Source organism: Gobio gobio (genome assembly GCF_949357685.1).
Source record: "Gobio gobio genome assembly, chromosome: 22".
Classification (NCBI taxonomy): domain Eukaryota; kingdom Metazoa; phylum Chordata; class Actinopteri; order Cypriniformes; family Gobionidae; genus Gobio; species Gobio gobio.
The window spans coordinates 38547072-38568638 of record NC_137118.1 but is presented as its reverse complement, the minus strand read 5'-3'; the positions used below and the strand labels follow the sequence as shown (position 1 = coordinate 38568638).

At 38.8% G+C, this 21567-nt stretch overlaps 1 protein-coding gene across 2 annotated transcripts in view; it reads left to right on the top strand.

Moving 5' to 3' along the window:
- The window catches only part of aak1b (AP2 associated kinase 1b), a 67180-nt gene extending 46002 nt beyond the window's left edge, over positions 1 to 21178 (top strand). Inside the window, exons 16-20 of one of the 2 annotated variants that reach the window (XM_079804286.1) lie at positions 1281 to 1385; positions 2024 to 2125; positions 2917 to 3027; positions 3336 to 3434; positions 19522 to 21178. In XM_079804286.1, the coding sequence (XP_079660412.1) occupies positions 1281 to 1385; positions 2024 to 2125; positions 2917 to 3027; positions 3336 to 3434; positions 19522 to 20117 (1013 nt within the window). In that variant the 3' untranslated portion in view covers positions 20118 to 21178. Of the gene's footprint in view, positions 1 to 1280; positions 1386 to 2023; positions 2126 to 2916; positions 3028 to 3335; positions 3435 to 5669; positions 5785 to 19521 lie in introns of those variants that run through there. The other variant, XM_079804287.1, reaches the window with a different exon arrangement.
- Positions 21179 to 21567: the final 389 nt, after the last annotated feature.

The following is a 21567-nucleotide window of genomic DNA, read 5'->3' as shown; positions in this document are numbered from 1 at the left end:
GATGACATATATTCACTTGCTTCATTTACCACAGATGCTATTTCTTTCTAAAAAGTTACATCGTTATGAGGATACTGCCTTTTGTAGTATTTTTGACAGAAAAAGGGAGATTCGAGATTGGTCTGTAATTAAATAGTTGTAAGTTGCGTTTTTCTTTAATAAGAGGTTTAATAACAGCCAGCCTAAAGGTTTTTGGTACGTATCCTAATGATAATGATGAAATCTTAATATTAAGTTTAATGACTTATGACTACCTGGAAGCAGGTAGGGGTCTAACATATATGCTAGTGAGTGTGATGATTTAACTAATTTAGACTATTCTTCCTCCTTTATAGCAAAGAGTGAATGGAATTGTTCCTCAGGGGGTCTATAGCACAACGTTTGATGCGATACTGTAGTAGACGGTTGTATGTTTATAATTTTCTCTAATAGTATCAATCTTACAAGTAAAGAAATTCATAAAGTCATTACTGCTGCACTGTTTGGAAACTTCTGAAGTTGAAGCTTTTTCTCATTAATTTAGCCACTGTATCAAATAAATACCTAGGGTTGTGTTTGTTCTCTTCTAAGAGAGTCGAAAAGTAAGCAGATCTAATATTTGAGGCCTTTCTTTACACAAGTAACACTGTCCTTCCATGAAATGCTAAATACCTCTAGTTTTGTTTTCTTTCAGCTGCGCTCCATTTTTCGGGCTGCTCTTTAGAGGGCACGAGTGTGCTCGTTATAACACGGCGTTGAACTATTTCCTTAATCTTTTGTAAGCGCAAAGGAACTACTGTGTCTTAAGTGCTGGAAAAGGAAAAGTCAGTAGTTTCTGTTGCAACATTGAATTCTTCTAAGCTATCTGGTATGCTGAGGAGTTGAAACTGATCAGGAAGAATATTTATAAAGCATTCTTTAGTGGTTGAAGTGATGGTTCTACCATATTTGTAACAGGGAGTTTATTTTGTATACACAAGACTAGATAATTATCATGTCATCACTCTTCTGCAGAATTTCAACACCATCAACATCGATTCCATGTGACTATTAGATCTAAAGTATGATTACAACCAGTGGGTATTTTACATTTTGCTCTTGGCCTGCATTGAGCAATGTATAATTTAGACCCATTGATAATTCTTCTGCGGGTTTATTTCTGTCTGTGCAAGATACCCTTTTCTAATCATCAGTCTGGCTTTCAAACCCTCCATTGTCCTTTGCCTTTCCTCCTAGTTGGATGTTTACATTTTCGTGTTTACTTTGGCTAATGTTGGCTGTTTTCACTGGCTGACTTACAGAGAAGCTGATAGAGGGCCTGAAGTCTCCAGATACCTCTCTCATGCTGCCTGATCTGCTGTCCATGGCCGACCCCTTCGGCAGCTCCTTGGACGACACCAGAGATGGTAAGAGCTCTCTCTGACTTCCCCTTCTGCACGCTTGCTCCTTTTACAAAAGCTATACTAAACACTTTCCTATTCTCTGAGACAAAAGACATTTTCTGAATTCATCCAATCCCTGTATTTGTGCTAGCTTGCAATTTTCTCTTCTTGCCACACACAATTTTACCTTGAGGGAAAAAATTGTTTTGTTTTGGCATTGTGAAATAAACACAAAAAAGGCTGAAACAACAGTCAGAGCTGTGTGTTATGGCGTTGCATTGGAAGAAAAAGCTGATTTATTGCTCAGTGATGGGTCCCAGAAATATTTCGTATTTTAAAAAGACGAGGGGGCCAAGCACCGAACTCTGAGGTACACCTGTAGTTAGCTGATATGACTTGCATACCCCTCCTTTCCAAGATACCTTGAAGAATCTACTATCATGTAGGGCTCAAAGTAGCAAAAGGAAGCTATTTTGATGTCCATTGTAGAGAGAATAGACATGATCCATTAAGTCACTGTGTTAAAGGCATCACAAGGTCCAGCAGAAAAATGGATGATTGGTTTTAATGTGATTATAAAAGATAGTAGTGATGAGTTTAATGTGCTCACAAATGTACATTGTGGCATAATCCTAACTGCTCTCTCTCTCTCTTACTCCCAGTCAAAACAGATGTGTGTTTGGACTCTCTCATTCCTGGCTTAGAGCCCCCTCAGGCTCAGCTGCACCCTGCAGAGGCTGAATCAGTATCATCAGCACTGGCAGGTAAAAATATGCATCAGAGACAGACAGCATTATAACAACCTATCAGATACTTAAAAGGTGGCAGTTTTCTTTGTGCGGAAAGAATGCCTGAGGCTATGACATTCACGCATTAAAAAGCAGTTCATTTCAGATGTGCTCAAAGTGGTCATATCATGAGGAAACTAAATTCCCTTCAACTTTAGATATAAATTACTTCAATGTACTTTGGAAAAAAAACTGCAAAATTTTTCAAAAGAAATTGGGCTTGGGACTTTTGTGTAAAACTTCCCCATTCAGATTTGGCAACAGGTTCAAGTTGGCAATGCAAAACAGTTGCCCTTCATACATCGTTACACTATTGACAAATAGACAAGGACCTTTTCTTGCCCTTAAATTTCATATATAGAAAAGTTGTAGAAAAAAAAATGTTTATAAAAAAAAAGGCTTGTTTTGAACCTCCACAACTTGCTAACAGATGTTGAACACATGTATGCATGAACTTCCACATTTACACATGTGCCTGTTTGGTGTCCAGATGGGCCAGCAGAAACTTGTTTGAATCAGCATACCTGAAAATTCATCAACATGATCATTTCATTACATTTTGATGGTCAGAAAAAGAGTAGGAAATTATTATGAAAAACTATATTCACTTTTTAGCACAAAATCCTTGACTGGCATTATAAGTGGATCTCCAAAAACATAAAATAATAAATGACCCCCTGATTAAAAAAAAAAAAAAGTAGTTAACATCTTTACATGATTTAATGTTTTCATGCATTTCCCTGGTGCTCCTCTCCACTGCACTACAGACTCTTTGATTGGCGAGGACTCCCTGCTTGGCTGTTCTCTCCCTACTGGCTCCGCCTCCTGTCTGGATGACTTTGCACCTGTCTCAGGAGGCCACTCCCAGAATATACAAGGTACAACCAATGTTTTGTTTTGCTGGCATTTATAGCTTATGTGACTTGGTGAAGCATATAGTTTGGGGACAAAACTGAACATTTTATTGAAATAAAAAATGAAAAGTAATTAGTATTTATTTATCGTATTTGGACTCTCAATATTTGTCTAGCTTTTGTAAGGTGTCAGCCAAGAACATATTAAAGTGAAAGTTTCAGGGTTTACAGCATGCTAACAGTGCTGTATTTTTCTCTGTTTTTCTCCTTTTTCAAATCGTTTTATCCATAAACTATCTTTTGCCCTAACCCTCATCCCCTCTTCGCTGCAGACTCCTGTTTGATCTCCGGCTTTGAGCCTCTGAGCTCTGAGACAGCCAATGAAGATGAATTTGACCCCATTCCAGTACTGGTCTCCAAAAACTCCCAAGGTAAAGCTTTGATGAACCAAATCCTTTTTCTGAGAATGAGTAAGTATTTTGCTTCTCACTCTCATTGTAATGAAAGCAAGCAGCTAGTACATATTTGCGTATGTGCAAACTGTATTTTGCAGACGTTTTTTTATTTTTGGCAGTTGCGAAGATACCGAATTGAGATGTTTTGTTCAAGGCAGATTAGGAATGGAATAGAAATTCTGTTTCCAGTTCCACTTTTCGATTCATTATAATAGATTATATAGAAGATAAATATCTTCAACTGTACATTGTCATTTGAACCACCAATCCATCATTTCACAGATTTAAGCCTCATGCACATAATACTGTGCAGCTAGTTCAAAGTTCATTTTGAGTTTGACATGACAAAAGGAATTACTTGTAATTTACATTTACTCATTTAGCAGACGCTTTTATCCAAAGCGACTTCGGGTGCTTTCACACTGGCGCTTTTGGTGCGTACCCGTGTTCGATTGACGTCAGAGTTCGTTTGGATGATGTGAACGCTGTCTTCCGAACTCGGTTGCACAAAATGTGTTTGTGTGCGTTTCACTCACTTTTGCAATGTGCAGTAGTTACGTTATCATACTCCGATTCTAGTCAGAATATGAGTCTTATACTGCTCCATTGGGCTATGATTTTATGGGGCGTGTTTCAACCGAACCAGGAAAGAAAATGCCTCTGCACTCAATTGTATAGACCTACAACCAATCAGAGCAACGGACTAAGTTATACGATCATCATTTTTGAGAGAAATAGTAACGGTGAATGCATATACAAAGTTCTCCGTTTAGTAAACAAATTAAATCCTAGCGCTCTTTGGTGATGTGACTGATTACATTACTGTTGCTCATCTGTCCATCATCGTATAAAGCCCACCCTGACAATTTGATTGGTCCGAACAGCCCTGGTTTGAGCATAGTTGCTCCACAACGGATCAAGTCCAGACCAAACTTCCCGACCTCAAATGTTTTGGGCGGGGCTAAGTTCGGCTGGCATCCAGGCTACATTTGCCGTACATTCGTGGCAAATAAGACGCAAGCGCCGTTATGTACTGAAGCTTTGGAAATCAATGGTTCCAAAAAATGGTTCAACGCTATGCATTTTGCCACCTTCTCCATCACTGTCATTACCAAGCAACGAGGTAAACAACTGCTGCTTCGATGACACAAACGCACGGCTGTGACACATTCCAGCAGGGGCAGGGGAGAGCAATCGATCTTGGGTTCTGACCAGGCAATCGACCCAAGTGTGAAAGCACCCTTAGAGTTGAGGAATACAACAAGCGATTCATCTTAAGAAGGCCAGTAATACAAAGCTTTAGTCATCGTTCAAGATATTGCTTGTGATTCATTGTTGACACAGAGTTATTCTTTCTCAAATCAAACTACACTAGACGCTATATACATAGAGTTTTTTTACATGACTGATTTATATATATATATATATATATATATATATATATATATATATATATATATATATATATATATATATATATATATATATATATATATATATTTGTTATTGTGCATAACAAGTGAGGATATTGCAAAAGGAATATGCCGTTTTGTACTCTTTGTATTATTTTGTGGTATCAATGCAGACAAGCCAGTTTTGTTTAGTATAATTTATGTATTATGTTAAATCAGATTTTATTCTTATTCAATCAGTTTTTTTGTTTTAAATATTTCTGTGTAGCTTTCCTTTTTTAAATTTTAGCACTTAAACTGATTTTTTTTTCAAGATAGTTGCCAGCCAAGGCAACGTGCCTAATTTTCATTCAAGTTATTTGTATCTAATACTTATTTCTTTTATTTCATTTTTTTTTATTATTTTTTATTAAATAGATCAAATCGTTTTAGTTATCAAACGCAGCACTGAGACAAGCTTACGTTTCTATTTTTTTATGATTCAGTAGTGGTGCAGGAAACTACTAAAAATGAACAAATTAACCTTATGTTTCATGTGTTTTGTGGGTCTTTTAACTGAGTGAAATATCATCTGTAATTAGTCTATTTAAAAGAAATCAGTTTCCAAGTTCTCGATTCCCAACCCTGCGCATGATCTCTCGTAACCGTCTCTCTTGACTTTTCGTGAACGTTTACTTACCTTTGTGTCTCTCTCTCCCTCTCTCTTCTGCTTTCCCCTTCCTCGGTCTCTCCTTGTCTCGATTTGGCTGTCCTCCCTCTCCTCCTCCCCTAACCTTCCTGTCCATCTGGCCTCTTTTAGGAGGTCACTCTCGCAGTAACAGTGGCAGCTCTGAGTCCAGCCTGCCCAACCTGGCCCGTTCCCTGCTGCTGGTGGACCAGCTCATCGACCTCTAGACCGTACAGATCATTCCTGCTGTGCTGAAGATGACGTCAACCGCTGTAGTCTTCTGCCTTTAACCATGAATCCCTCCTGCTATCCTTTGTCCTATCCTCCACCCTATATCATGGTCCTTCTTTAATCAGTTCTTCATCATTCCATTCTTCCTGCTCGTCACATCTTGCGTTTTATGTTATTTCCCTGTCGCTTCATTCCATCATTTCTTGTCGTCATCAGCATCATCATCGCTCATTTGATTCCTACCCTGCACCATGCCATTTATCTCCCTGATGAGTTTGTTCAACTTTTTTTCATTCGAGTTTAGTGCGACCTTTTTTTTTTTACAGGCTCAAAATCCGGTCTCCTCTGGCAATCCATATCTCTGCTTCCTTTGAACACGCATACATGACTGTCACACATTTCATCTGCCTCGCATTCAAGAGCGCAAGCTTCAAACATCAGATGTTTGCCGAATCCGTCTTCTCTTCTGTCTTTAGCTGTGTTTTCAATGGCACTCAGGAAGCTTGTCTCCAGATTAAACACACATGGGTTTTAGACTCATGCTGTTGGTTCCTTCCAGACAGAAAGTACAAGGGAACCAAATGTTTACAGACAGGAATATTTTTGCTGGATGTTTACAGACCTGCAGGTAGGCAAGCACAGCTTGTAAGAATTTATCTTCATCCAGACCGAGTGCATGGTACGAACAGATCTGAACACTTCATGTAAAGCTGACTAGACTAGAAACTCCTCATTGCCATCAGTGGTACCCGTTTTCACCATCTCATGACCTCCAGACCATCACTTCTCTGTTATTTCTTTGTAAATAGCTCTATTGATGTTGTACGTTGGCTCGAAGCAATGTAAATTGTTGTATATCTGCAGTATTCAACTCTCCCGCCATCAAAAGTGATTTGTTCTTCCTGTGTATAAAGCATCTGGTCCAGCGATTCTTTCAGAGATCCCCGTCTCACCCCATAGTATACATTGAGAATAATTTAAAAGAAATATTTCATATAAGGTTAAGATTCTATGTGAATATGAATAGAGTGTTAGAGAATGAATGTATGAATCGAGTATCCATATATAAATGCAGATATGTGTATATGAAACCTATTTAAGAGGAAACTTTATCTCTTTGTTCTGTGTGTTGAGACGTGTTTGCGAATGTAAATTGTCGGTTTTCATCCTCAACGGCCATCGCTGAACAAAGTCAATTAGGAAAAGAGGACAATCTCGAAGCACCGTGACACGGTTTGATGCCATTTGCAAGCAAATCGTCTGGATTTGTTTTCGGTTTTCATTGCCTTTTATTCGGAGATATCTCTCAACAAAAACAGGTTGTAGTCTCGAGGAAAAACGTCTCCTCAACGCTGTACGTATACCCTTTCCTCCTCCGAACTACCGCCCGATGCCATGCTTTTCTTGCACAGTTCTCGTGAATCAGACGCATATCGAAGCATGGCAGCATTTATGAATATGAAGTTAAGACATGTCTGTGGCCAATCTTCATATCAGTACTGTACGTATGTGTGTGCCTGTATGTGTGGACGTGAGGTAAATAAATAGCTAGTCTTAGTTGTTGAAAGTGGTGAGGTCGTTTTGTCTTTGACATGGTTTATCTGCTTCGTTCGGAGAGCTGGACCCGCAGCAGGCACCTCGGTTTCAAGCACAGGTTCTCCTCATTCACCTGAGAGTCATTAGACATTGAAGTACCTGATTGAGAGCAGGGGAAATGCTCGCTCTAATGCTGTACGAAGAGCTGATTCCCAATCAGTGAGAAATGCTGTAGAATTGAACGTTCTGTAATCATAAAAACAAAATCAGCTTTTTGACATGGCTGTATCTGTAAATGGCATGAAATGAGTTTGAGAGAGTGGTTGTCATTTCACAAGATGCATAAGAGCAACTGCAGTAGGGTTGGGCGGTCCGATAGACAATTTGCTATGCTGTTTATATCGCTAGATATATTTGCATGGCTATAAAATATTAATGACTTTTTCCATGCTGTCAAATTTGCCTTTTCTGGATTTAAGTCTTCTTTTTTCAGCTTTGTCTTACAGAATGTTACGTTATTTTCCCCCCATTTGATGCTAGGTGTGTGTGTGTGTGTGTGTGTATGTATGTATGTATGTATGTATATATTTGGGTTGGTAAGATATATTTCGTACCACTTTACAATATGTTTTAATTTGTTAACATTGGTTAACTACATTAGTTACCCTGAGCTAACAATGAACTTGTTTATTAATCTCAGTTAATGTTAATTTCTACATATACATGAACATTTTAATTAACTAACATTTAAAACGGATTAATAAAAGCTGTAAAAAATAATGCATTAACGAATGAGACCTTATTGTAAAGTGTTGCCAAGAAGTCTCTTATGCTCACCAAGGCTGCATTTATTTAATCAAAAATACAGTTAAAACTGAAATATTGTTCAATATTGAAAGTTAAAATAACTGTTTTCTATTTGATTACATTTACAGTTATTTATTTCTGTTGTCATTATAATATGCTGATTTGTTGCTCAAGAAAATAGTTAAAAAAAGTATTTTTATTATCAAGGTTGAAAACAGTTGTGTTGCTGAATAAAATAACAGCATTAATTTGAAATAGAAATTGTATAACATTATAATTTAATGCATTTTTGGTGAACAAAAGTATTAGTTTCTTGCAAAAAAATCTTACTGACCCCAATTTTTTTGAATGGCTGTGTGTATAATGTATAATAATGCATATATACATACAGATATATATACACGTGTGTGTGTGTGTGTATATATATATATATATATATATATATATATATATATATATATATATATATATATATATATATATATATATATATATATATATATATATATATATATATATATATATATATATATAATACACATATAAATTATATATATATAATACACATATAAATTATATATATATATGTGTATATGAAAATAAGTATTTGAACACCCTGCTATTTTGCAAGTTCTCCCACTTAGAAATTATGGAGGGGTCTGAAATTTTCATCGTATGTGCATGTCCACTGTGAAGGACATAATCTAAAAAAAAAAAATCCAGAAATCACAATGTATGATTTTTTTAAACTATTTATTTGTATGATACAGCTGCAAATAAGTATTTGAACACCTGAGAAAATCAATGTTAATATTTGGTACAGTAGCCTTTGTTTGCAATTACAGAGGTCAAACGTTTCCTGTAGTTTTTCACCAGGTTTGCACACACTGCAGGAGGGATTTTGGCCCACTCCTCCACACAGATCTTCTCTAGATCAGTCAGGTTTCTGGCCTGTCGCTGAGAAACACGGAGTTTGAGCTTCCTCCAAAGATTCTCTATTGGGTTTAGGTCTGGAGACTGGCTAGGCCACGCCAGAACCTTGATATGCTTCTTACAGAGCCACTCCTAGGTTATCCTGGCTATGTGCTTCGGGTCATTGTCATGTGGGAAGACCCAGCCTCGACCCATCTTCAATCCTCTAACTGAGGGAAGGAGGTTGTTCCCCAAAATCTCACAATACATGGCGCCGGTCATCCTCTCCTTAATACAGTGCAGTCGCCCTGTCCCATGTGCAGAAAAACACCCCCAAAGCATGATGCTACCACCCCCATGCTTCACAGTAGGGATGGTGTTCTTGGGATGGTACTCATCATTCTTCTTCCTCCAAACACGTTTAGTGGAATTATGACCAAAAAGTTCTATTTTGGTCTCATCTGACCACATGACTTTCTCCCATGACTCCTCTGGATCATCCAAATGGTCATTGGCAAACTTAAGACGGGCCTGGACATGTGCTTGTTTAAGCAGGGGAACCTTCCGTGCCATGCATGATTTCAAACCATGACGTATTAGTGTATTACCAACAGTAACCTTGGAAACGGTGGTCCCAGCTCTTTTCAGGTCATTGACCAGCTCCTCCCGTGTAGTTCTGGGCTGATTTCTTCTTAGGATCATTGAGACCCCACAAGGTAAGATCTTGCATGGAGCCCCAGTCCGAGGCAGATTGACAGCCATGTTTATCTTCTTCCATTTTCTAATGATTACTCCCAACAGTGGACGTTTTTTTTACCAAGCTGCTTGGCAATTTCCCCGTAGCCCTTTCCAGCCTTGTGGAGGTGTACAATTTTGTCTCTAGTGTCTTTGGACAGCTCTTTGGTCTTGGCCATGTTAGTAGTTGGATTCTTACTGATTGTATGGGGTGGACAGGTGTCTTTATGCAGCTAACGACCTCAAACAGGTGCATCTAATTTAGGATAATAAATGGAGTGGAGGTGGACATTTTAAAGGCAGACTAACAGGTCTTTGAGGGTCAGAATTCTAGCTGATAGACAGGTGTTCAAATATGTATTTGCAGCTGTATCATACAAATAAATAGTAAAAAAATCATACATTGTGATTTCTGGATTTTTTTTTCTAGATTATGTCTCTCACAGTGGACATGCACCTACGATGACAATTTTAGACCCCTCCATGATTTCTAAGTGGGAGAACTTGCAAAATAGCAGGGTGTTATAAAATATATATAAAAAATAATATTTATTTGTTTGTTCCCCTGCTGATTGTAAGTTTGCCCACTTACAAAGAAATGAAGGGTCTATCATTTTTATGGTAGGTTTATTTTAACGGATAGAGACAGAATATCAATCAAAAAATTTTATAAATTGATTTGCATTTGATCGAGTGAAATAAGTTTATGATCTTCTACCAACCAATAAGAATTCTGCCTCCCACAGATTATTTGTGCCCATGTGGAACACAGATTAGTCCTGTCACTTCTAATATCAGCTCATTATGTGAATAAAAGGCACCTGTCCACAGAATCTGTATCTTCCATTCCAACCTCTCCACCACCATGGGCAAGACAAAAGAGCTGTCAAAGGCCGTTGGAGACATGATTGCAGACCTGTACAAGGCTGAAATGGGCTATAAAACCATCGGAAAGAAGCTTTGTGAGAAGGACCCAGCTGTTGGTGCGATTATTCGAAATGGAAGAAATACAAAAAAAAACGATCAATCACCCTCGGTCTGGAGCTCCATGCAAGATGTCGCCTCATGGGGTAAGGATAATCAAGAGGAAGGTGAGGGATCAACCCAGAACTACACGGGAGTAGCTTGTTATTGATCTCAAAGCAGTTGGGACCACAGTCACCGAGGAGACATTGGTAACACACTACGCTGCAATGGATTGATATCCCGCAAGGTCCCCCTGCTCAAGAAGGCACATGTACATGTGAATGTAAATTGTGCCGGTGTTCTTTTCTTTCTTTTTTTTTGTCTGAAGTCTGCCAGTGGACCTCTAAATGATTCCGAGAAGGCTTGGGAGAAAGTGCTGTGGACAGATGAGACCAAAATTGAGCTCTTTGAGCTCTTGCCGTGTTTGGAGGGTGAGAAATGCTGACAATGACCCCAAGAATACCATCCCTACAGTCAAGCACGTAGGTGGAAACATGCTTTGTGGCTGTTTCTCTGCTAAGGGTACAGGGCGACTTCACCGCATTGAGGGCCTGATGGATGGGGCCATGTACCGTAAAACCTTCCCTCAGTTAGAACACTGAAGATGGGTCGTGAATGGCTCTTCCAGCATGACAATGAACCAAAACATTGAGGAGTGGCTCAAGAAGAAGCACATTAAGGTCATAGTGGCCTATTGGTCTCCAGACCTTAATCCTATAGAAAATCTGTGGAGGGAGCTGAAACTTTGAGTCGAAAAGCAACAGCCAATAAACCTTAAGAATTTCGAGAGGATCTTTAAAGGATAGTGGACCAAAATCCCTGGAGATGCGTACACCAACTACAAGAAACATCTTACCTCTGCTTGCCAACAACTGGATTTTTTTGTTTATATTCTGTCTCTATCTGTTAAAATAAACCTAGCATAAAAAGTATAAACCCTTCATTTGTTTTGTAAGTGGGCAAACTTACAAAATCAGCAGGGGATCAAATAATTATTTCCCCCACTGTGTGTGATTATTTATATATAAATAATCAAGATAAACAAATCAAAGGTTATACCTTTCTTTTGTATTTAACTTTTTGTTTGTTTTTCATCAAATAAATATATTATGTACCATTATATAACATTGAGAAATGAGATTTTAGTTATACCGCCCACCCCTAAAGTGCAGCAATCAAACCAAAAAAATGAAGAACTTCAAGCTCCTGCTGCCATGAAAGCTTGGGGTATTTTATGAGGCGTTTTGTTGGAGGCATTGGTGGAAAAACCACAGAATAGCGCTGCACGTCAGTGATGCTCTTACAGAGGAAAAGAGATGCTGCTGGGTCTCCAATACTGATGTTTGTTGTTGGCAGTGTCGATTTATGAGATTTCTATATCCTCGCCTCTCCTCTGTACAGCCGTTCGCAGACTCTCATGTTAACCTATGCAATCCTAATGCTTCATCTTGTAGTTCTCAGTAGAGGTCTTTGCCCCGCGGGTAGTGTTTGACTTGTGTTGTTGTGCAAAAATCAAAGATTCCTTTTATGTGCTGTTTTTGTTCAGAGAAAAACAATATTTATGACCATGTTTATCCCCAGAGTTGGAACCTCATTGGTCTCTGTAGCAAACACCCTCAGCCCAGTGTTAGAACAGTGATGGGTTCATGTGCACCTTCTATTTTTGTGAAAACCAATAAACAAAGAAAGGGGTGGTAAATAAACATGTAAATGTGAATGTAAATTGTGCCGGTGTTCATTTCTTTCTTTTTTTTTGTCTGTTGAAACCCTGCACTTTTAGTTGTCAAGCTAATCTTGCACCGCAATCTTCTAAATGTGAACCACTGTTGAATAATAATGTAATCTAATTTGAATATGAATGCTGTTGTTGTAATAAGAGAAAAATATATATATTTATATATTGGATTATATTATACATAAAAATATTGATGTTTAATTTTTATATACATATATATATATATATATATATATATATATATATATATATATATATATATATATATATATATATATATATATATATATATATATATATATATATATATATATATATATATAATTAAATTTTTGATCAACAAATAGATAAATGGTGGGATTATTAAAAACTGTGTTAACTACATTCAATGAATATTTAATAGGGGTGTAACGATATTCAAACCGAACCGAAAAACCACGAAAGCGCCCCGTCCCCTGCTGCCCCGGCCCAGCTCTCACTTCACCTTATGCCACCAAAATATTTTTTTTCTTCCTTGACATTAGATTAAATTAGGACACTTTTAACAACTAATAAGAGCTGTATTTTTACTATATATTATTATAATAATATTATTTACTAAGTATACACTAACTTTTGTCTTCCAAGTGCATGTCACGTGACTTGGGTGATCGCTCAAGTTGCAGCATGGTGAAAGGACAAAGAGAGCCAGTTTCCCCATTTAGCCGGGTAGGCAAAATGCTACCTTGGAGTCCCAGCAACATCGTCATTTTCGTAGCTTGTTACAAAATAAAAAATCTCAGAAAACAGATTTCCTGTCCTGTAAGCCGTTATACTGCACCCGTAGTGCACACTCTTAAGTTACACGCGCACCCTATCACTCTGTATATTATAAGCGCAAGAGAAACTATGAGCATGCAACGTTACGATGTAAACTTGTATGTCATGAAATAAAAGTAAAGTGCAAATAAATCACGTAACTGGTTCGACGTGTGAGAGCTGGAAAGCATTAGCATGCAGTTATGATGCGCATTCTTTTTATCTGGAGCAGTTTTCATTAACAGTTCATGGAGAATTGTGTATTCGCCATGGTAGCTGTTGTTTCCATAAGCACAAAATGCCACTTTATCTTCACTTTATTTTATTTTTAAATCAGTGTGGTGGCTACTTTAACAAAAACTCCTATTTAAAGGAACACGCTGACTTTTTGGGACTTTAGCTTTTTCAACGTATCCCCCAGAGTTAGATAAGTCCATACATACCATTCTAATCTCCGTGCGTGCCATAACTCTGTCTGACGCACACACTGCTAGCCTAGCTTAGCACAAAGACTGGAGGTAAACGGCTCCAGCTAGCCTACTGCTCAATAAGTGACAATGATCAATGCGTAATGATCAAGGAACTTTGAGCCGTACCATGAGTGCAGCGGCGCAATGATATTACACAGCGCCTGAAAATAGGCTAACTTCCGTCAACCAAAGTGACAACCTGCTTGCACATGGAGTGTGCTGGGGACTATTTTCAGGCACTGCGTAATATCATTGCACCGCTGCACCCATGGTACGGCAGCAAAGTTCCATGATTACTACGGCATGTTCCTTTAAAATCTTTAACTTATAAGCCTTTTTATTATCATTACTTGTGTGTCATCAATTTTTATGAAATAAATGTGCTTTTTTTTAACATTATGATAAATGGTAAAATGCGTAGATTATTCCTGACTAGTCTACAGTGCAGACCTTTCATTTGAGTTTACTCGGGTATGCTAACTGCTCTAAAGAAAACGTGAAGCCAATGTATAAAGTTAAATTATTGCGGTTGTTGTTATTAAGTTAAAAGTGAATCTAGCGTTATCATTGCTGGTGCCCGCCCTGAACCATGACTCCACAGCAAACAGAACCGAACCGTGGCTCCAAAACCGTGACAAGAACCGATCAGTGGCATAGGTGTATCGTTACACCCCTAATATTTAATGCACCAAACAATTGCACTTGAATTGTTAACTTCCTCCACAATACATTTTTATATAATAGTCTTTTTGCTTTTTTTTTTAAAGAAAGGCCAACATATTTATCAGCTTCTTTTTGTGATTCGCATTGATGATACTCAAGCCTCTATTTGTTCCTGTAACACTGCAGGCTTTAAAAATCGAATACTATATTGAAGGTCTTGGGTGTTAAACGGTTTTCTCTTATTCTTGTCACGTTTCTACTTTTTGCTGGAGGTCTGGCTGACACAGCCGCGTCTTCTCCAGGTAAGATTTCTTCATCAATGTTTCTCTTCCTTCTCTCCCTTCCTTGTCTTTCGAGCATTCACTTGTATGAGAGAATTGCGCATTCACAACAAAACATGGCACTATACGACTGCGGCGTGAAAAGTAAATCCTATTGGCCTCCACCTGAGACCTAAATATGTTTACTGATTGGAAATCAAGATAAGATTCCCATTTGATAGGACGGCCAAGGTTATTGCAAGCATTTCATTGAAGGAAATGGGCTCCTGGCAGACACACAAGGCCAGGTGGCTCAACGTAATCATTTTAAAACCTGCAGAATCACAAGACAAAAGCATCAGCCTTTCTGTCTCCTTTATGGCGCATCTTACAAAACATAATTCAAGGATGTCTAGGTACTTTCTGGTTTTATGTCCTAGTTCTACTTGTTGCAGAAGCCTTGATCTGTTTGCATCCAGACCTGAATAACCTTAAAATCTTTTTGCCTGGTTTCACAGACAGGGCTTAAATTAAAGCCAGGATTAGGCCTTCGTTCAATTTAGGACATTTAAGTAGCTTTTATGAACATGCCTTAGTAAATAACATACTGGTGTGCGTCTTGAGACAAAACAAAGGCACTGACATATTTCAAGATATGCCAGTGCAAGCTTTCAGCGGTTTAAATATTAATCTTAGGTATGTTCTTATTTTTATTAATCTTTGTCATAAACCAACCATCATTCTCTTTCAAGCATAGTGTTTACAAGTCAGTGTAGCCAAACTTCCCAGGCTGCCTGTTGGGAGTTGTTTAGGAGATTTTATGGAGTTTCGTTCCATTAAAATCCCATTGACTTTAAATGACCTCTTAAGGCAGCAAGTTCATGAATAAATTAGGGCTTTGACGCAAGAACTAATTTGGTATTGTGCTTCAGGCTGTGCATTCCCTGCTGGCATTCGATAGCACAAAAACAGCCATCTACAAAGGCCTGATTATCTACACTTTTGATGAATTCACAAGCAGCTTATCATGCTTCCTTATACAAATGACCTGTTTGGTGATTGCCTATGTGAAGTTGTTGAATACTGAATAGATGATAAATGTGGGTGTCATCATGTTAATGTTCACATTGTTTGGACCTCTTTAGATGATGTTTCTTTGATTGCTCTGGTTGGACTGGTGATGAAGGTTTGCGTAAAAATGAGTGCGATTTCAACAGTAAAAGACTGTAAAAATGCTACATTGAAAACCTGTTGATTGGTTAACCTTAAAGGGATCATAATTTACTTATCCTCATGTTCTAAACCTGTATGTGTTTCTTTCTTCCGTTGAACACCAAAGAAGTTACACTATATTACCAAAAGTTTTGCCTTTACATGCACATGAACTTTAATGACATTTAAAGTTTCTTAATTTGGAGTTGGCCCACCCTTTGCAGCTATAACAGCTTCAACTCTTCTGGGAAGGCTTTCCACAAGGTTTAGGATAGTGTTTATGGGAATTTTTGACCATTCTTATAGAAGCGCATTTGACACTGATGTTGGACGAGAAGGCCTGGCTCTCGAGGCCTGTACACACCGGGACGAATATTGCGCGCGTTTTTCGCCGCGTCTTGAGTGTTCACACCCAAGCGATTTTCACTGGCAATGCGCCGAGTGAACGTGCAAATTCAGTAGATAGCGCTCCCGGTACACAAGGTGGTGCTGCGGCACTTTACACTTCTGACACTCGCTTGTCACACAGAAGAAGAGAGACTCTTCCAAAGCCAAGGCTATATGTCTATGACCAAAACCATTCACAGACTTTTTGTTAACTGGCAAGCAGCATTAGCAGCTCATCATCTTCTTTGTCTACTTACTACTTCTTCGTCGTATTAATGTGTGCTCGGCAAGACCGTTTTGTGCTTGAGCGCCACCAAGTCGTGTTTTACTGTCACTTCGGCAGCTCCAGGCACGTGAACAAAAGCGCTGATCTCATTGGTCGGACAGTTTTTAACGCGCTGCATCAAAAAAAAAAAAACGAACGAACGAATCACTGGGCGTTTTTTAAAAAATTACGCTTTTACGCCTGCCGTTTTGCGCGTCGGTGTGCACACTCACATTGGCGCCCTTTGTTTAGTCACGAGGCATTAAAAGGTCTGCAATAAACGCGTGTGCGAAAATCGTCCCCGTGTGAACAGACCTTCAGTTTCTGCTTTAAATCATTCCAAAAGTGTTCTATCGGGTTGAGGTGCAGTTCAGTCAAGTTCCTCCACACCAAACTCGCTCATGTCTTTATGGATCTTGCTTTGTGCACTGGTGTGCAGTCATGTTGTCCAAAATGTCTTGGTATGCTGAAGCATTTAGAGTTTCACTGGAGGTTGAAAGGAGGCTTTTCCCTTTTTTTTTTTATTTAGAAATTTAAATCAATAAAAAAACAATACAATAAAAATACAGTTTTTCTTATTCAATCACCTGGCCAAGCCCAACCCCTGAAAAACAACCCCACACCATAATCTCCCCTCATCTAAACTTTACACTTGGCACAATGCAGTCAGGCAAGTACAGTTCCCCTGGCAACCGCCAAACCCAGACTCGTCCATCGGATTGCCAGACAGAGAAGTGTGATTCGTCACTCCAGAGAACACGTCTCCACTGCTCTAGAGTCCAGTGGTGGCGTACTTTACACTACTTCATCTGACGCTTTGCATTGCACTTGATGTAAGGCTTGGATGCAGCTGCTCTGCCATGGAAACCCATTCCATGAAGCTCTCTACGCACTGTTCTTGAGCTGATCTGAAGGCGACACAACAATTTTGGAGTTCTGTAGCTATTGACTCTGCAGAAAGTTGGTGACTTCTGCGTACTGTGCGCCTTGGCATGCGCTGACCCAGCTCTGTGATTTTTACGTGGCTGAGTTGCTGTTGTTCCCAAATGCTTCCACTTTATAATAACTGTTGACCGTGGAATATTTAGTAGTGAGAATTTCACTAATGGACTTAAACCCATCACGGTACCACGCTTGAATTCACTGAGCTCCTGAGAGCGACCCATTCTTTCACAAATGTTTGTAGAAGCGTCTGCATGCCTAGGTTCTTGATTTTAGACACCTGTGGCCATGGAAGTGATTGGAACACCTGAATTCAATGATTTAGAGGGGTGTCCCAATAATTTTGGCAATATAGTGTATTTTAAAGAATGTTGGTAACCAGACAGTTGATGGTAGCCTTTGGCTTCCATAGTATTTTTTACTTCCGACTATGGAAGTCAACGACTATCGTCAACTGTTTGATATACCTACATTTTTCAAAATTGTGTTCAGCAGAAGAAAGAAACTCATACAGTTTTGGAACAACTTGTGGGTGAGCATTTTTGAGTGAACTATCCCTTTAAGTCTTATCCCTTTATATCAGGGATGTCTAAACTCGAGTTTAGCGCCAACTTGCGTCAACACGCCTGCCTGGAAGTTTCTAGTGCCTAGTAAGACCTTTGCTGTGTCCGAAATCGCCCCCTATACACTCATTCACTATTCCCAACATTAGTCCACTCGAAAGAGTGAATGAAAACGAGCGAGTGAATTTGTGCACTGAGAAGAGCTGCCAGTTTTGCATAGCTTGCTGTTTAATAATTACTTGAAACTTTGCAAACCGGCAGCTCCAGCAGTAATAAAAAGATTTATCTTGAACTTTGTCAAGGAAACTATGTATAAACCGTGATTAAACAATTTAATATTCATTTAAAAAGGCATTTATACCTGTATGATCTTGCACTGTAGCCACATTGGACCAGCGGTTTGGAAAATGGATGGATGATTCAGCTGCGGGCGCCATCTTCTGGTCAAATGCAGGAATTAATTCAGCTCGCAACTCTCAAAGTGCATTATGGGTATTTTGTAGCCATTGGGCGTACATCGGTTGTACACTCGTTATTGCAGTGCATTGTGGGATTAAATGAAGTGCACTCAATAGTGTCCTCTACGGACACGACTACAAATGGCTGTCCCTTCAAATAATGCCCTATTTAAGGGTATTCGGATGCAGCCCTTCATTAACTGGTTCAGGTGTGTTTATTTGGGATTGGATCGGAACTTTGCAGGACACCCCTGCTCTATTTGATGAAAAACTGTAATAGATCTAATGGAATAGAACAAGTAATCCTATTATTTATAGTCAAAAACCGTAAATTGACATTCCCAGAATTTGGAATGAATGAAGCAAAGCTCACATTTAATGTCTTTATTGGAATACGTTTTTTTTTCTTATCAGTTATGTACATTAGGGTTTTATCTTGTTAAATTAACGTATATTGCATTATTTTCGTTTTAAGTACGTTACAGTGCTGGTGTTTTGTATTTGTGTGTATGATACTGTGCAACTTTACCTCAGTTTGTGGAAAAGGTAATGGTGATGAACTTTGGTTCATCGTGTGGCTTTCTCTTTACCATATGTGTTTTTTAAGGTAATTTGTCAGTTTTAAGGTAATTTGTCAGTATATTATAAAGTTAATAAAACAGATTTCAGTTATTTGCTATATTAACATTATTGTTTTAGTTAAAGAAATGTAAGTTTTGTTAACTGTAAATTTAAGTGTAATCTGTGTAACCTAGTTGCTACATTTTTAAATATGAACCTTGAGCATGTTGTTATTTTTATTCATCTTTGTCATAAACCAACCATCATTCTCTTTCAAACTCCTGCCTTTCAGGAGATTTTATAGTTTTTCATATTTACTCACTTCTTAAAGAAGTGACTAAAATGTTGCTACCATATTTTTGTAGTAAAGGTCTGGCAACTGCAGGTGGCTTTTTGTTGTAACACCATAAATTTCACTTTTTTATATTATAGAAAAGCAAGAATTCTCGCCTTTTAATTTGTTGTGCTCTTGTTCTCTTGCAGATGATCTGCCTAATGTGAACGGCTACGTCTCTGCTTCGGGAGCCGGTAACATCCAGAGCTCAGAGGTTCCTGCAGAAGAAGAGGAGGAGAGTTTGCACGTGTGCAGTGGCTCAACGCTTCTACTGCTGGACTCCAAACTCCTTAACACTACCGCGCTCAAACTCTCGCCATCATCCTCTCCAGACGTTTTCTCAAATGCCCCATTCCCTGGATGTGGGCAAGACAGTAGGGACATCTTCACCAGTGCTCCATTTCCCCAACTTCAACGAGCCCATACGCAGCCTGACATCTTCCTCCAAGCACCCTTCTGCAGGAGGAACGATCCGCAAAATCTTACAAGGTGCTCGAATGGCAACGAGCCCATTCTGCCCCATCCACCCGTGCACAGTCAGATACGGTTTCCCTATTGCGCTGAGGCTCCGATGCCCCAGCAGCCCATTGCTGCCCATCGCGTGGTCTCCAGCGTGGGCCAGCAGGCAGCCGTGAGCTCCGTCCCCGTCGGACCCCTTCACTCCTGGACAGTAGGTGTTCGAGCGGTGATGGACCCCTTCCTGGCGGCCCCGTTCCAACCTCGTAGCCCATTGGGAAAGCCTTAATGTTTGAGAATGCTGCGAACGCCCCCGTCTTGCCATCCCAGTGCTGGTCGTATCTGTGGCAAATCTGGCGTAGTCTATCGTGAGACGACTACCTCAGCCCCCGTGACACCTCATCAGGTGTTTCCACCGCACTTTAGCTCCGCTACACTACGATGTTCGGCCTCTGTCCGTCGCGCCACCAGACATGTAGAGAGCGATTTCATCTTTTGATTGATATAGAGGTCTATAATCCACATGTATTCATCCATTTCTTTTTTGACGCTCTTTGTAATGGTTTATACAAGCTTTTTTATGTCCTATGTAGTAAATTATTTCTTACTTTTACATTGAGTCCAGTATTAAAAGGACACAAAATGTGAAAATGAAGGAAGTTTAAGGTGTGGCCACATTAGCGAAATGCAGGCAAAAAAGTTCCTTTTACATTGTCAATAGTGTAGCGATGGGTTACACTTTAGTTTAAGGTGACGTACTTACTGTAGAGTTACGGTTTAGTTTAGGGTTGGTTAATTGTAATCAGAGCTGGGTAGTAAATGATTACATGTAATCTGGATTATGTAATCAGATTCCAAAAATTAAGTACTTGTAATTGGATTATATTACATTTTTAAAATACTCATTGTTACTTTTTATTGATTTCATGTTATTCTCACAATGGCAGTCAAATATCCATAATTCATTGATTCTCCCTACTACTTTTTTATCTTTTATATTTTCCGATTATTCAGAAGGTCTTCCAGGTTTGTGGAACTGCACACACAGACCAGCCCACTGGTCATGTGACTATCACTGAAAACTGAGACAGTACACCACAATTGATCACTGGATTTTACAGAAATCATTTCACTTTTACATATCTAATCAACTCCTGAATAACACATTCATTATTATTTGAATTATCACTGTTTCAGTGTTATTTAATCATGCATTAATGTCTTTGGAAGGCTTTTTATATTTCAAACTCATTCAAATGTATCATTCACTTTTTTGTCTGCTGAATGTTTTTACTTAAAGTTAGTTATTTTAATGATTTTATTAATAGCTTTTCATTAAAGGGATAGTTCACCCAGAAATTAAATTTAGACCATGAATTACTCACCCTCAAGTCATCCTAGGTGTATATGACTTTCAGACGAATACAATCAGATTTTTATTAAAAATGTCCTGGCTCTTCAAAGCTTTATAATGGCAGTGAATGGTTGTCGTTTTTGAAGTCCTTAAAAGTGCATCTATCAATCATATTACTGCTTCACACGGCTCCAGGGGGTTAATAAAGGCCTTCTGAAGCGAAGTGGTGCATTTGTGTAAGAAAAATATCCATATTTAAAACTTTATAGACTAAAATAACTAGCTTCCAACGGTCAGCAGTACGCAAGTCGACTTGCGCTAAAAGAGTAACCCTTGACGCATGCGTATTGACCAAGCCTGTAGTGCTCCAGTCAGAAATTGAAGC